This window comes from Lucilia sericata, unplaced genomic scaffold, assembly GCF_015586225.1.
Source record: "Lucilia sericata isolate MDLA Ls3-8-SP2 unplaced genomic scaffold, ASM1558622v1 Contig000085F_arrow, whole genome shotgun sequence".
Lineage (NCBI taxonomy): Eukaryota > Metazoa > Arthropoda > Insecta > Diptera > Calliphoridae > Lucilia > Lucilia sericata.
Window position 1 is genome coordinate 516254 of NW_023994118.1, and position 13998 is coordinate 530251.

A 13998-nucleotide genomic window follows, 5' to 3' on the forward strand; every position below is an offset into this window, starting at 1 on the left:
CTCCAATATCTCGCTTAGCGTATTTTCGGTGACTTTTAATACCTAACTAATTATGCTAAAGAGAAGCTATGTGCCAATTTTCATTTAGCTATCTAAAATTCCACAGCAAAATCCTTATTTTCCTGGGAAAAAACAAAATTCACAAAAAAAAAACAAAAAAATACATAACGCAATGAAACCAACATACATACATCCAAAGTTTGCATTCCAAACATACATACATCTTTTTCCAATAAGCAGTGTGTGTTATTGTGTTTTTTATGAAATTTTCAGAGGTTGTCTCGGATTTTTGCATATATCTCCGTTATTTATGGACGGATTTAGCTGATTTTAAATAGGAAACTTCTCGAAAGCATGTTTGACAGATTTATTGAAGATTTCGGTCCCGAAGATATCTGGGGTCTTCAGAAAACTGATTTCAACAGACACACAGACTGACGGACATGGCTTAATCGACTCCGCTATCTATAAGGATCCAGAATACATATACTTTATAGGGTCGGAAATTATATTGTGGAAATTACAAACGAAATGACAAACTTATACATACCCTTCTCACTAAGGTGAAGGGTATAATAAAATGATTTGCAGTTTAAAATGAAATGTTTTCTTAATTTATATTGCATTTTTATTAACGATAGATATATCGCTGTAAAAATAGTTTTTATTGTCTCTTAACGTGTTTCATAATTTTATTAAATGTTTTCTGCTACTGTTAAAGCATTTTTAATATCTGCAATTAAATCATCAGCATCTTCCAGTCCAACTGACAAGCGAATTAAAGAATCGGTTATACCCAACTTTTTTCTATCTTCCGCAGGTACAGACGCATGCGTCATAATAGACCTAGAAAAATAACGTTGTCAAATATATTTAACAATTTTCTCATATTTTTTAAACTTACGGCAACTCAGCTAAACTCTCATATCCTCCAAGACTTTCGGCCAATGTGAAAATTTTGAGAGCTTTTAGGAATGCTTTAGAGTTTTCTAAGTTTCCTTTAAGATAAAAGGAAAACACTCCACTATATCCATATGTTTGCTTTAATGCCATTTGATGATGAGGATGTGAAGGAAGACCTGGATGTAAAACCTTCTCCACGAAATTGTGACTTTCCAAAAATTTGGCAACTGCAATAGCATTTGATTGATGTTGTTCCATACGAATTGCAAGAGTCTTAAGGGAACGATTCACTTGATAACAATCGAATGGTGATGGAACAATTCCTTCAGCTAAAAATAAATTTGTTTATTTAGGTTAAATAATAGATAATTAATTAGATTTTATAAAATTTATAATAATTATATTAATAAAAAATTTTAGTAAGGTTTGCTCGTCCCTACAACAAATACAACTATTCAAAAACAACAGGCATTTTGTTATTGTAAAATAATAAAATTTGTTAATTTGTTTTAAAAAATTGTGAAATATTACTATTTTCACGTCTGGCTAATGCAATTAAAAATATTATATTGTAGTTACAAAATATAACTACACTATAATATTACTTCGCCAAGGGTAACTATCTTGTCGTGATGCGAGGGCTTAAGTACACATCGTGACTATAGCTTACTGTGACTAATGCTTCGGTATCCAGCCACAGGAAGTTATGGTTTCAAAGAAGTGTATAACTAAAGGTTACTCATCTTGTCAAGATAGTAAGTGTGGTATGTGTCTGTCAATCCTACTTCCTTCTATCATGACATAGATGATACGCTATGTTATTCGATTTGGCTCTTTGAGCAGTAAGGGCTTTACCGTTAGACATAGCGTTATATAGGCACTTTTAAGGTCAAGGTGAGTGGTAGCAGTGCCGAGGGCCTGGATGGCTAGCCAGTGCATAAAGAGGCTAGTTGCTAACAGCTCCCCTCAGCGTCATGGTAAAGCGCTGTTGTAACGTAGTTGCCTAGTCCACGTACGCCGTCACTGCGTGGATCGTCCGTCTGTACGTGCATACTCGTGGGATTCAAAATAGAGGAACCAAGCATAAAAACAAAAAAGGAGTGACACGACGGAAGGAGTGGTCGACCTGTTAGGGAAAGACAATCCGGACGTCACGGTCAACGAGGATAATGGGGAGTTGGACAGTACATGGGAGGACGGTGACGTTACCCTTACTGACCTCCATGCCAGAATTGTTGAGCATGAAGGACAGGTACTGACGGAGGGTCTTCTGGAGGTGTCAAGTGACTCCTTTGGTGAAACTAGTGCCACACAGAAGCTGGGGAATTTATCTCTGTCTGACGAAGAGCTTGCTGACAGTCAGACTGTTAAGATAACATCCCCTGCTAAAGAGGCCAAGAGGATCCAAAGGGGACATTTGGGAGAAGACCGTCCACAGGTCGTTCGGCAAGTAGCCGTGGAGGAGAAGCCAAGTGCCCCTCCACGAGATATTAATTATACAGGCCGAACGAAGGAGGAGAAGGCTAGGAACGGGACTTTGAGGTCTCTCGCCTTTCTGTCTAAGAAGGCAAAGGCTGATTCTTCAAAGTTCTCGTCATGGGAGAGGCTCCTGCTCAGAAGGCACCGACAAAGCGTCGCTAAATTCGAGAGAATATACGAATACGAGTCTAGCTCTGAGACCCTAGCTCTGCTAATGGAAACACATTTTCCGGGTTGTCTTGCAACTGAAGATGTGGTTGACGACCAACGGGACTTCGAGTCTGTGGCGCCAAGTAACACCTACAGTTGCATAGAGGAGATAGTCACCAGGGAAAAGCTAGTATGGGCAGTTAATTCATTCGACCCCTTCAAGTCACCAGGGCCGGATGGTATATTTCCAGCTCTACTAAAGAACTTGCCTCAGGACGCTATATCTCTTCTGCTGAAGATTTTTAAGAGATGCCTTGGTAGTAGGTATTTACCAAAGAGGTGGAGGGAGGTTAGGGTTATTTTCATACCCAAGGCCGGTAAGGCAAGCCACTCAAAGCCAAAGGATTTTAGACCTATCAGCCTGTATTCTTTTCTTTTGAAGACACTTGAGAGACTGATAGATCTACATCTAAGGAACAATATTGATACTCGCCTCATTAGTGGCGCTCAACATGCCTACCTTAAGGGTAAATCTGTTGAGAGTGCACTGCATGAGGTGGTAAGTTGTGTTGAGCACGGCTTGAAGAATAGGTATTATACTCTGGCTGCGTTTTTGGACATTGAGGGAGCCTTCAATAATAAAAGGATTGAGGCTATTAGAGATTCGCTTATAGGGCTCGGAGTTCAGGACTTCCTGGTGAGTTGGATAATCTGTATACTTAGCAGTAGAATTATTAACTCGACCCTAGGGGATCATTGCATTATGAGAAGGGGGACACCACAGGGAGGTGTTTTATCTCCTCTTCTGTGGCTACTAGCGGTTAACGGTATCCTAAGGCTATTTGAATCTAAGGGTAGGAAGATAGTTGCCTATGCGGACGACGTGGTGATACTGGTCAAAGGAAAATTTCTATCCACGATCCACATCATGGAGACTGCATTAGGTGAACTCTCGTTATGGGCGAAAGATAAGGGACTGGGAGTTAATCCTTGTAAAACGGAACTGGTACTATTTACCAGAAGGTATAAGGTAGACAATTTCAGATTGCCAAAGTTAGATGGCGTCGAATTAGGTTTATCTAGAGGAGCTAAGTATTTAGGGATCTTCCTTGATAACAAGCTGTCATGGAAGGAAAATACTCAGGAAAGAATGAAAAAGGGTCTCAATGCCTACTACACATGCAAGAATTCCATAGGGAAGAATTGGGGTCTGCAACCAAATATGGTAAATTGGATTTACACATCGGTTGTCCGGCCTATTCTAACTTATGGTTGCATTGTCTGGTGGGAGACATTGAGAAAGGACAGTTACAGGAAGTTGCTCAATAAAGCTCAAAGGTGTGCCTCCATTAGCATTACTGGTGCCATTAGAAGTACTCCGCAAGCGGCTTTGGACATCATTCTGAACCTGTCACCTGTAGAACATTTTGTAGCGGGTGTGGCGGCTAGGAATCTACTAAGACTCTACGAGTCTTCGTTAGTGAAACCTTCGCGCGACAATCATACAAAAATTTTGTACGAAGTAGGTCTGCTTGATCAGGGTAATTCCCTTCACGGAATTACGGATTATGATATCGCGACTCTAGACTTCGGGGAAACACCTTTGATAGAATTTCCAACTAGGGATGATTGGCTTGTATCCGATAGACTGTTTGGTGGGTGTGCAGTTTTCACTGACGGGTCCAAGATGGATACCGGCACGGGTGCCGGTGTCTATATCGCTGATATCAACATAAAACGGTCATTCAGACTCCCCGACGAATGTAGTGTCTTCCAAGCAGAGATCCTAGAGATCTGGAAAGCGACGGAACTGATTCGGAATCATATCGATCCGGGGTCGGTTGTGACAATTTATGTTGATAGTCAAGCTGCTCTTAGAGCATTGGATTGTTACACGGTACACTCGCACCAAGTTGTAGATTGTAGAAATGCCCTTAGGGACATTATGAGACTGTTTGTCATTAGATTGTGTTGGATGCCAGGGCACTGTAATGTGCATGGTAATGAGGTTGCGGACGAACTAGCTAGATTAGGTTCGAACCTTGATGTAGATGACAGGGAAAGGATGGTAAAACCACCCATTTGTCACTATAATAGGTTAATATTCGAAAGAATACGTGATATCATTAACCAGTCCTGGAATAGTAGATTGGATAGCAAAATATCAAAGGCCCTGTGGCCAAAACTTGATATGGGTGCTACTAAAATACTTATAGGACTGGACAGACGCAGTCTAAGGGTTCTGATAGGGATTCTAATTGGACACTGCTCAGTTAGAACCTTTGTCAGTCAGTGGGACAGTAGTGTACCGGACTATTGCAGGTTATACGAAGATGAGGAAGTAGAGACGATCGAGCATATTATTTGCCAGTGTCCTAGGATACAGAACCTCAGGTTGAAATGGCTAGGGAATAGGTTCCATGGCGAATTGGGGGAAATTGCGGGACTTAACCCTCGCAGTCTACTAGGTTTTGTTAAGGGAATTAGTCACTTCTTTGACTGGGCTTTATAAGGGTACATGGATTTATCTGGATTTAACAATCTATTAATATGACCTCTCTACCATTTTCTTTCACTCTTGTGTTGTGGTAGATTTAGATTTGGCTTCTCTGTTTTTGAATCTTCACTTTTTACCTATTTTCTTTTCTATTTTCTTTCATTCTTGTGTTGTGGTGGTGTTTTTGCTTCTCTGTTTTGTATCTTCACTTCTTGAAGATACAAAACAGACCTTATGGTCTCCGAGTGGATATACACCGTTTTTGCGGTGTATAACCCTTCTTAACCTAACCTAACCTACAAAATGTAATAAAACTTACTGAAAATACGGATGGAAAATTGAAAATCGTATCATTTTTATAAATTTTTTGAAAAATTTCAAAACGATTGGATTTTTTCGTTTTATTTCAGTTATATTTTTATTTAAACAAAGAAAAACATAAAACAAGAAACAAATTTCAAATTTCAAATAAAAACAGAAACAAAATGATAATTTTCGTTTTTTTCTTTGAATTTTTTTCAAATTGAAGTTTCATTTTATTTCAAATCAGATAGTGTAAAAACAAAATATATTTTCTATTTGATTTTTTTTTTTGATAATCATACCAATTTTAATTTTATTTTGTTTTGGCAGTATGAAATAAAAATCTAACGACTTCTCTCATAGCGTGTAGGCAGCTTAAAAGGTTAATTTCTTTGTCACATTTCAGATTTATGTTACGTTAATGGTCTAGGGAATTTAAAATAAACTTTACATTTTCAACCAATTTTAGTTTCATATATTTCTAAAAACATTACGATCCCTTTAGAAGTTATTAGCAACTTCAGAGTCGAAATACAGTGTTTTCTGGAGAAGTCTCAAATTTTAAACTTTTTGTATTAATGTGCTACATATATTTTTCCCTATAAAGTTTGAACTCACAGGTAGATCTAAATGTTCGTAATTGGCCCTTCTCCATCACCGGAAAACCTCAACCTTTTCAATCTTTCAAAATGTTGTCTTTAAACAATAAATTAATAAATGAAATTATAAAATGTGGCATTCAGAGGGATAGGGTCAAATCGTACGACTTTTTTTTTTGATAGTTGGCATAAAAATAATTTCTGAAATATTACCATTTTGAAGGAACTTCAGACGTTGATATAATTCCTCAGAATTCATAGTAACAGCACCCATAACGACATCTGTGTGACCATTCATATATTTTGTTAAAGAATAGCATACCATATCTGCACCCAATTCCAGTGGTCGTTGAAAATATGATGTTAAAAATGTGTTATCAACGGCAAATATTATATCTCCGGATTCATGTATTATTTTGCTCAGAGCTTCTATATCGGAAACTTTGGTCAATGGATTTGTCGGTGTTTCAACCCAAACTAACTAATATAAGAAGATTAAATATTAACTTATATTCATTCAATAAATATTTACATAAAAATATAATTCTATAAAACGAATGAAATTATGCACTAATTTAGTTTTGCACACAGGTTTTGCAGATACAGGTTGAGAAAAAAAAAAAAAAAACAATAAATCTATAACAAAACATAATACAACTACAATCAGGTAGAATCAGTGGGAAAAGTTGTAAATTTTGCGAATTTTCAAAAAATACCATTTCAGGTAAATTTGAATAAAGATTGGTGTTAGTCCATAATTAAATATGTATTATTCGCAATGTGCTAAAAAAAAAATAGATTTGGGATTTGTTTTTAGTTTGATATACATGCTTTTATTGCATGAAAAAAAGTTCAATAAATATTAATTGTCGTGTTTTTGTTTACGATTATCTATGAAATTTTTTATCTGTTAATTTTGCTTTTCAAATTCACAAACCAACACACGAGTGTATACATTTTAAACTTGGGAGCATTATTATATATACATATGTACATAATCTATTGCTTCTTATGAAATTTATACCTACATATATACATACATACTTAAATTGGTACAGAAAATTAATTTATATAAACTTCGAAATAGAACAATTAATAGGTGTGCTGACTAAAGAAAAATAATTAAATTTTCTCTTAGCACTTGCACAGAAAAAACTGAAAAACGATTTCAATTACCATGTACTTGAAGCTTATTCAAACAAATTTCTATTGAAATTAAAATAAAATTGAAAAACCAAACTCACACATAATCATACACTAACAAATTATTTATTTGACAACTTTTTTTTCTATTTGCCAAGAAAAAATTTTCTGGCTGAAAACTGCAGGTTCTGGCAAGAGAAAATAGTTCAAATTACTCAATTTAGTTATCTTTTACAATTTGTGGTAAAAACCTGCATACATGACAAGTAAAGGAACACTGTTAATATTACCTACTGAATCATAATCAATCTAAAACTCGATTTTTGTTTTGCGATACGTACATACATACATAGTATGTATGTACATTAGTTTGTCCCGAGAAGCAGCCTTTTTAAGAATACCTCTCAATCGATGCGTATTAACGTACTGAACACCAGATAAATAAAAAATAAGCGATTGAAAATTATGATCTCAGTATAATTTGTGAAAAATAAAGTATTTTCGATTATTTTGAAATGGCATTTGGTTTGGTCCATTTTAGAATTTTTTAGATTGTTTTGAAATTTATATACCCCTCAAATATACTAAAAGTCGTTTTGCGGACCAGGAATAGTGTAACAAAAATTTTAATTATTTTTTCCGCGATAAGCTCAAAATTATGGAATTTTTGAGACCCATTTTGAAAAGATTGCAGAAAATATTTTTTGAGCATATTGTACTGAGATCAAGATTTTCAATCGCTAGTAGGGAACTGAGGGCCTTTTCAAAAAAATTCTTTTTTTATTTTTCTCGTATTTAGTGCATTAATTCCCATCGTTTGAGAGGTATTCCTCCAAAAAAATTGTCCACGGGACATCCTAATGTACGTATTTTTGTACATGTTTTGTAATTTAATGCTTTCTCGTATTAAAATTTGAGTATATCATATCTTCTTTCGTTTTATTGGGTATATGAAATATTTTAACTTACTTTGGTATTAGGTCTAATTGCATTTTTAAATTCCTCCAAATTAGTTGAATCGGCAAACGTTGCTTCAATACCGAATCTAGAGGCAACTTGTCTAAAAATTTATAAAATGTTTATAATTTGAAGCAATCCAAAAATATAATTTATAATCACCTGATCAAGCGGTTTGTACCTCCATATACATCATCTCCAACAACTATATGATCTCCAGAAGAAAGCATTGAAAGAACAGCAGTAGAAGCTCCCAATCCAGAAGAAAAAGTTAGTCCGAATTTAGCATTGTCTAATGAGGCTAAACATTGTTCTAGTACATTACGCGTAGGATTTCCACTTCGGGAATATTCAAACCCCTAAAAAAAATAAAAAAAATAAATAAATAAGTACTAAAAATTAACGGGGTTTTCAATTGAAGATGAAACACCAATTAATAATTAGATTAGTTAATTTCAATATTTAGTCTACCTCTTAATGAATACTCAGGAGGCAGTTTTACCTTACACAACTTAAACTATTTGCTATCAATGACATTTGCGTGGTAAAAGGTGTATGACTTATACCAGTGGATTACTCATAGAGTAAAGATTCGAGAGGCCTTAGGCCAAAAATATTTCCAGTTTTGGGGTTCTATCGGATTATTGTAGCATAGCGAATGTATTTCGATTTATCCATACTGATCATAAGCGCTCAATAATAATTTAACAAATTATTCATAATAGGCACTAAACTAATTTATTTCTAACCATACTGAACAACACTATATAGAAATATGTACATATGCCCTTATAATAAAAACAATTTTTTTAACAAGTGATTTTAATAATAATTAATAAAATATGTCGTTTTACTTTGAGGAATAGTGTGTAAGTAAAGTCAGCAAATACCATACATGGGAATTTTTCATTAAGCATTAAAATTTTATTATTAAATCATATTATTTGGCATAAATGATTTCACCTAATGACAATACATTATAATGTTCGGATATTCGAAATTAATTTCGAAATTCGAACTAATGTTCGAACATTTTTAAAATCCATTGAATAATGGTAATGAAAATTTATTTTTAAATAATTACTAATGAAATTGTTTCATTAAAAACCATTACCATTAGACAAAATAATGCTAATGAAAAAAAAATAATTATAATTTTTTTCAATTTAATGCTAATGAAATCGTCAATTAATTAGTCGATATAATTAACTACTCCCATGTATGGCAAATACAAACAAAAGTGAACTAAACATCGTATATGAATTAAAATAAATACTTATGTATGTATTTATATTAGACACTGTACATACTTCTTTGCAAGGGTTTCCTTGTCGTCAAGCATTTAGTCAAAATTTTTAATGCCCTATTAAGTTCTAAAATATGTATAATGATAAGAATTTAAAACTAATCAGTGAATTTCAATAACATAATTCTATTAGAAAGGAACAGCTAAAGTATATAAATGTAAATTTTCGAGGGTTCCTTTATCGTAAAGCATACAATCGGAAATTTTTAATGGCTTTTATTACGATAAGAATTTAGAATTTCAAAAGAATTTCAAAAAACAAACATTTCTTAACAAACAAAGTAATAAATAAAGTGTACATCAGATTAATTTTCATTAAATAAGATTTCCTCGCCTGCACCTCTGATTATCATCAGTTTTAAATCAAACTGTCAAAATTTATGTTTGATGAAAAATTTTAGAAATGTAAATTTTTTAAAAAGAGAAATTATGATTTTAACAGCACACAACTAAATACATTTATTTATTTATTCAGTAATACAAAGCCTTCAAGGCCAAACTTTTATATTACTTAGCAATAATACCTAAGCCTAAAATATTTACAAAGTGTGCTATAATAAATAACACAAAATAATATTCAATCAGAATTGATCCTATTTATACTATTTATACTATTTACAACATTTGTTGTCCTTCCCAGCAGTTCGACAAAGAGTCAATGCATTTCCCCTTTGAAAAGAGAGAGGACACTTAAAAAGCTTTTTATGTATCTTCGTAATCTATGGGGTGACGATTGACTTCCTCGTAGGACAATCACATGTTAAACAAGCTGGTCACCTGGGCTGTCGGTGGCAAGGGATAACCCTAAGTGGTAGGTTTAATACGTAGTTCTGGACTGTCCGACCGAACTGCTGGGTTGTTTCATTGCTGCGTTTTAAATTAATTATAGCTACAGTGAATCAACTAAGTTTTTTGCCTACCTTTTTTTTAAGAGAATTTTGTTTTTTGTTCATAAATAAAATTCAAAAAAAAGGTAAAAAGTAAATTTATGTTTTCCAATTAAAAATAGAGATTATGTAGAATGGGAAAACCAAGAAAAAAATATTAAAATAAAAATTTTGGTGCATTTGTTGTTGCATTTTATTATTTTTCATCAGAATTTGCACGTCAATAAAGTATTTTGCATACTGAAAATTCCAGTTAATTTCGTTGGGTGGACACACAGGATTACGAGCACATCCATACAAAATTGGACGTGCGGATTCAGACGAATGTAGAGCATGTGGAGAGGACAGTGAAACTCTGGAGCACTTTCTTTGCCATTGTCAGGCATTCGTCGAAGTTAGATCCAAGTATCTTGGAAGTGTTATTCCGGAAATAACATTCTTAACCAACACCGATTGGAAGATTCTTAGGAATTACGTCCAGGAAACTGAGTTTCTGAACATGGAAAAATAATACATTCAGTGAACCATTTTTTTTTTCTTGAATTGGAGCGCACAACAGGCCCGATAGTGGCCTAGGTGTTTTTCTTCGGATTTGATGTAGTATACATCCTCCTATCAACCTAACCTAACCTATTTGCGTCAAAAATGTTTAAAGGGAAATAATGAGGCAATTCCAATATAAAAAATTAGTTTAGATTTTTAGAAAAAGTGTAAATCAATGAAATTCAATTATGAGATGTTTAATCAATCATTAAAAAATATAAAATATAGAAATTGATGAAATAACACAAAGAATTATTAAAAAAACGCACTGAGTTGTCTTTCAAAATCTTTCACTGCCAAAGGAGAGCGAAAGCAAAAACCATTGAAGTCCTCATTTTTCTTCTCCAAAGTCCATATACGAACTTAAAAGAACACTATGTTTGAATTTAGACCTCTAAACAGACCTTAGATTGCTTGGACACAATATAAAGTGAACTATCGTGTGGTACGAGAAAAATACTTAATTTAGATATTTACAAATAGAGGCGGTTCTCATCACCTAAGATCCACAAAAGCAATATTTTTCAGCTAATACATACACTTATATATAGTTAGAACCCAAATCAAGAATAACTATCCAAATCCAACTACGCCTACTGTATTTTATTCATAAAATAATGCATTCAAAATATGATGTAGAATATCAAGATTCTAGCATGTAATAGTTCTATAGTGGTATACGGTGATATCCCCATACTTAGAGTGGCTAGGATGGTACTTAGTGATAGCTTTATTGAATAAGAATCAATATTATACAATTCTAAATGAAATTCACACAGTACTCCCCAAATAGATGGGGTTTCCGTAATGTAGTTTTTGTTTATCAATACAAAATGACCAAAAACCCAGATTATTTTTGTTATAATCTATAGATTTATACCCCACTAACATTTTTTTCTAGGCCCAAATCCATTGATTTCCTAATATATCATGTATCCAATTCAAAATTACTTATTATTTTCGAAATTAAATCAAAGTAAAGATAGATTTCATATTAAGTCAAATATTGAAAAACTCTTATAGGTATATAGGATAATAAATCGGTTAAGAAATGTCCAAACTTGGTCGTTCCACTACTAAAATATCTAAAAAATTTTATTCTAATACATAGGAGTAATAAAAATATTAAATTTTATAAAATAATGCAGCAATATTAAAAAATTAACAAAAAACCTAAAAAAGCAAAATACTTTGACCTTAAAAATTAACAATACGTTCACATTTTATCAAAAATCTTGTTAATTAATATCACGATTTTACTTTTTATGGTAGAAAATTAAAATATAAGATATTCTTTAAAAAGTACGACAAACAAATTGCTTTATTTTGCTAAAAATAATTGTTCAGATAAAGTTTTTTCTTAAAATTTATAAAATTTTACACAGGCAAATTACTTAATTGGTTCACTGTATGTATGTATATGTAAATACAGTGTCTGACATAAGTATTCGAATTTAGGTATAGTATGAAAAGAAACAAAATTTAACATCAACCAAAAGGATATGGGTATACGCAAATTTTGCGAGATCACAAAATTTTCCCAAAGTGCCCGTTTTGTTTATAATTTGGCTAACTAATAGTATGATTATTATTCGTATTTTAATAGATAAATACTTATAGAAATATTTAGGCTGGGAATCCGAAAATGAGTAAATAAATAAAATTTGTTTACAAAAACAAGTGCATGTTGTTGTAAGAACGAGACAACCCTATTTAATGAATCTTGCAACAGATGAACTTGCCCAAGAGATATACTTTTATATTATACTGTACATATGTAGCATCAGTTTTAATTATTAGTACCATTTAGAGTACCAACACGTAAAAAATATTGTCATTAGATTTCTTTGAAATTTAATGATAAGATTTGCAAAGTGCCTACGTTGTTCATGTATACATACATACATATCGCACACCCAGTACAAAAGTGACACAACTCAAAAATTTTTTTTTAAGAAAAGGAAACAAATTTTTTACAAATTCTGAAAGATAAAGAAAAAAATAACGTTTTTTTCTTGAACAGTTAACAACAACAAAATACACTATTATTTTTGTAGAGTTAAACTAGTATCTTGTGTATAGTTTAAGGCTTAAACTTAAGGCCTAAAGAATATAAAAACGCAAAAATAAAATTTTGAGTTGTGTCACTTTTGTACTAGGTGTGCGATATGTATGTATGTATATACAATTGACACACATGTGTGTTTCTATTAGATTCTTAATTATATAGAAATTTCTTACTCTATGTTCTGCTGGACCATCTTGTTTATATGTTGTGCTCATACAAATAGGCGGAATTACACACATGCTTTTCCATTGTTCAGGTTTTTGGCCCACATGAATAGCCTTGGTAGCAAAACCTTTGGGTTGTTTTTTAAATTCAGCACTCATTTTAATTACTTCGTGTCTCTAGAATCGTTGATTGCCAAACACCAACTGTTGAAGCGAGGCTAAATAATAAGGTGTAATCAAGTCTACAAATGTAACAAAAGTATGCGTCAAAATCAGCTGGGTTTTCATATACATGGCAGAGCCCTGCGCCGACAAATATTAACGGCGGCGGCGACTGACACTAAATATGTCGGCGGCGGCTTAAAATCGACTGTAAGCCGCTAAGTTTTCAACTACGTTTAGTTTTTAATTTTTCTACGATTTTAAATAAAAACGGAATCCGAGAGATCAGAAAGTGGGATTTTGGAAGCAAATATATTGTTTATAACAACAAAACAGAGCAAGCTCATAAGTTGTGTGTGAAATTATGCAGGGATGAACAAAAAATTCTTAAAAATTAAAAACAAATCCTTTCTCCAAGTTTTACTAGGATCTACCGATATTTAACCCTATCTTGAAGAAAATCAGTTTCTAAAAAATTTTGCATTAAGAAAATGATCAATAACGTAAAAACAAAGATTTTTTATTTGTTTATTTACTAGCTATACCCAGTGTGCTGTGCTACCCTAAAAGCAATATAAATAAGAAACCCACTTAACGATTTTGATGATTCTAACTATAATGGTTTTCCAGATATACAATTTCTTACATATGGGAGATTCCACGCAAATTATTGCAATTTCGCCAATTATTCCGAACGTTAATTAAGATTTTAATTTAATCTATGAAAAATTTGAATAATCTAATAGCTTCCCAGATATACAAAATTTTGTATTATTATTCATATGAGAAGTGCCAAGCCCCCCATTGAAAGTCCGCCCGTTATTCTCTAAATGTTCT

The 13998-nt window shown here is 33.0% G+C and overlaps 1 protein-coding gene across 1 annotated transcript; it reads right to left on the bottom strand.

Annotated features, from left to right (window-relative positions):
- Nucleotides 1–605: 605 nt before the first annotated feature.
- LOC119599705 (cystathionine gamma-lyase) lies at nt 606–13265 on the bottom strand. Its single transcript, XM_037949600.1, has 6 exons — nt 13009–13265; nt 8194–8390; nt 8044–8134; nt 6145–6412; nt 905–1232; nt 606–846 (listed from the first exon to the last, which is right to left on the bottom strand). Exons 1-6 carry the CDS (start codon nt 13156–13158, stop codon nt 696–698), a joined length of 1185 nt encoding a protein of 394 aa, XP_037805528.1. The 5' UTR covers nt 13159–13265; the 3' UTR covers nt 606–695.
- Between the last annotated feature and the right edge of the window lie 733 nt (nt 13266–13998).

What these genes read in the sequence shown, in the direction of transcription:
- LOC119599705 (XM_037949600.1), bottom strand. Translation starts at nt 13,158, where the DNA reads ATGAGTGCTGAATTTAAAAAACAACCCAAAGGTTTTGCTACCAAGGCT. An exon ending in GGTACAAACCGCTTGATCAG is followed by an intron (nt 8,135 to 8,193) that starts GTGATTATAAAT and finishes ATAAATTTTTAG; the next exon opens with ACAAGTTGCCTCTAGATTCG. An exon ending in GAGAGTTTAGCTGAGTTGCC is followed by an intron (nt 847 to 904) that starts GTAAGTTTAAAA and finishes TTATTTTTCTAG; the next exon opens with GTCTATTATGACGCATGCGT.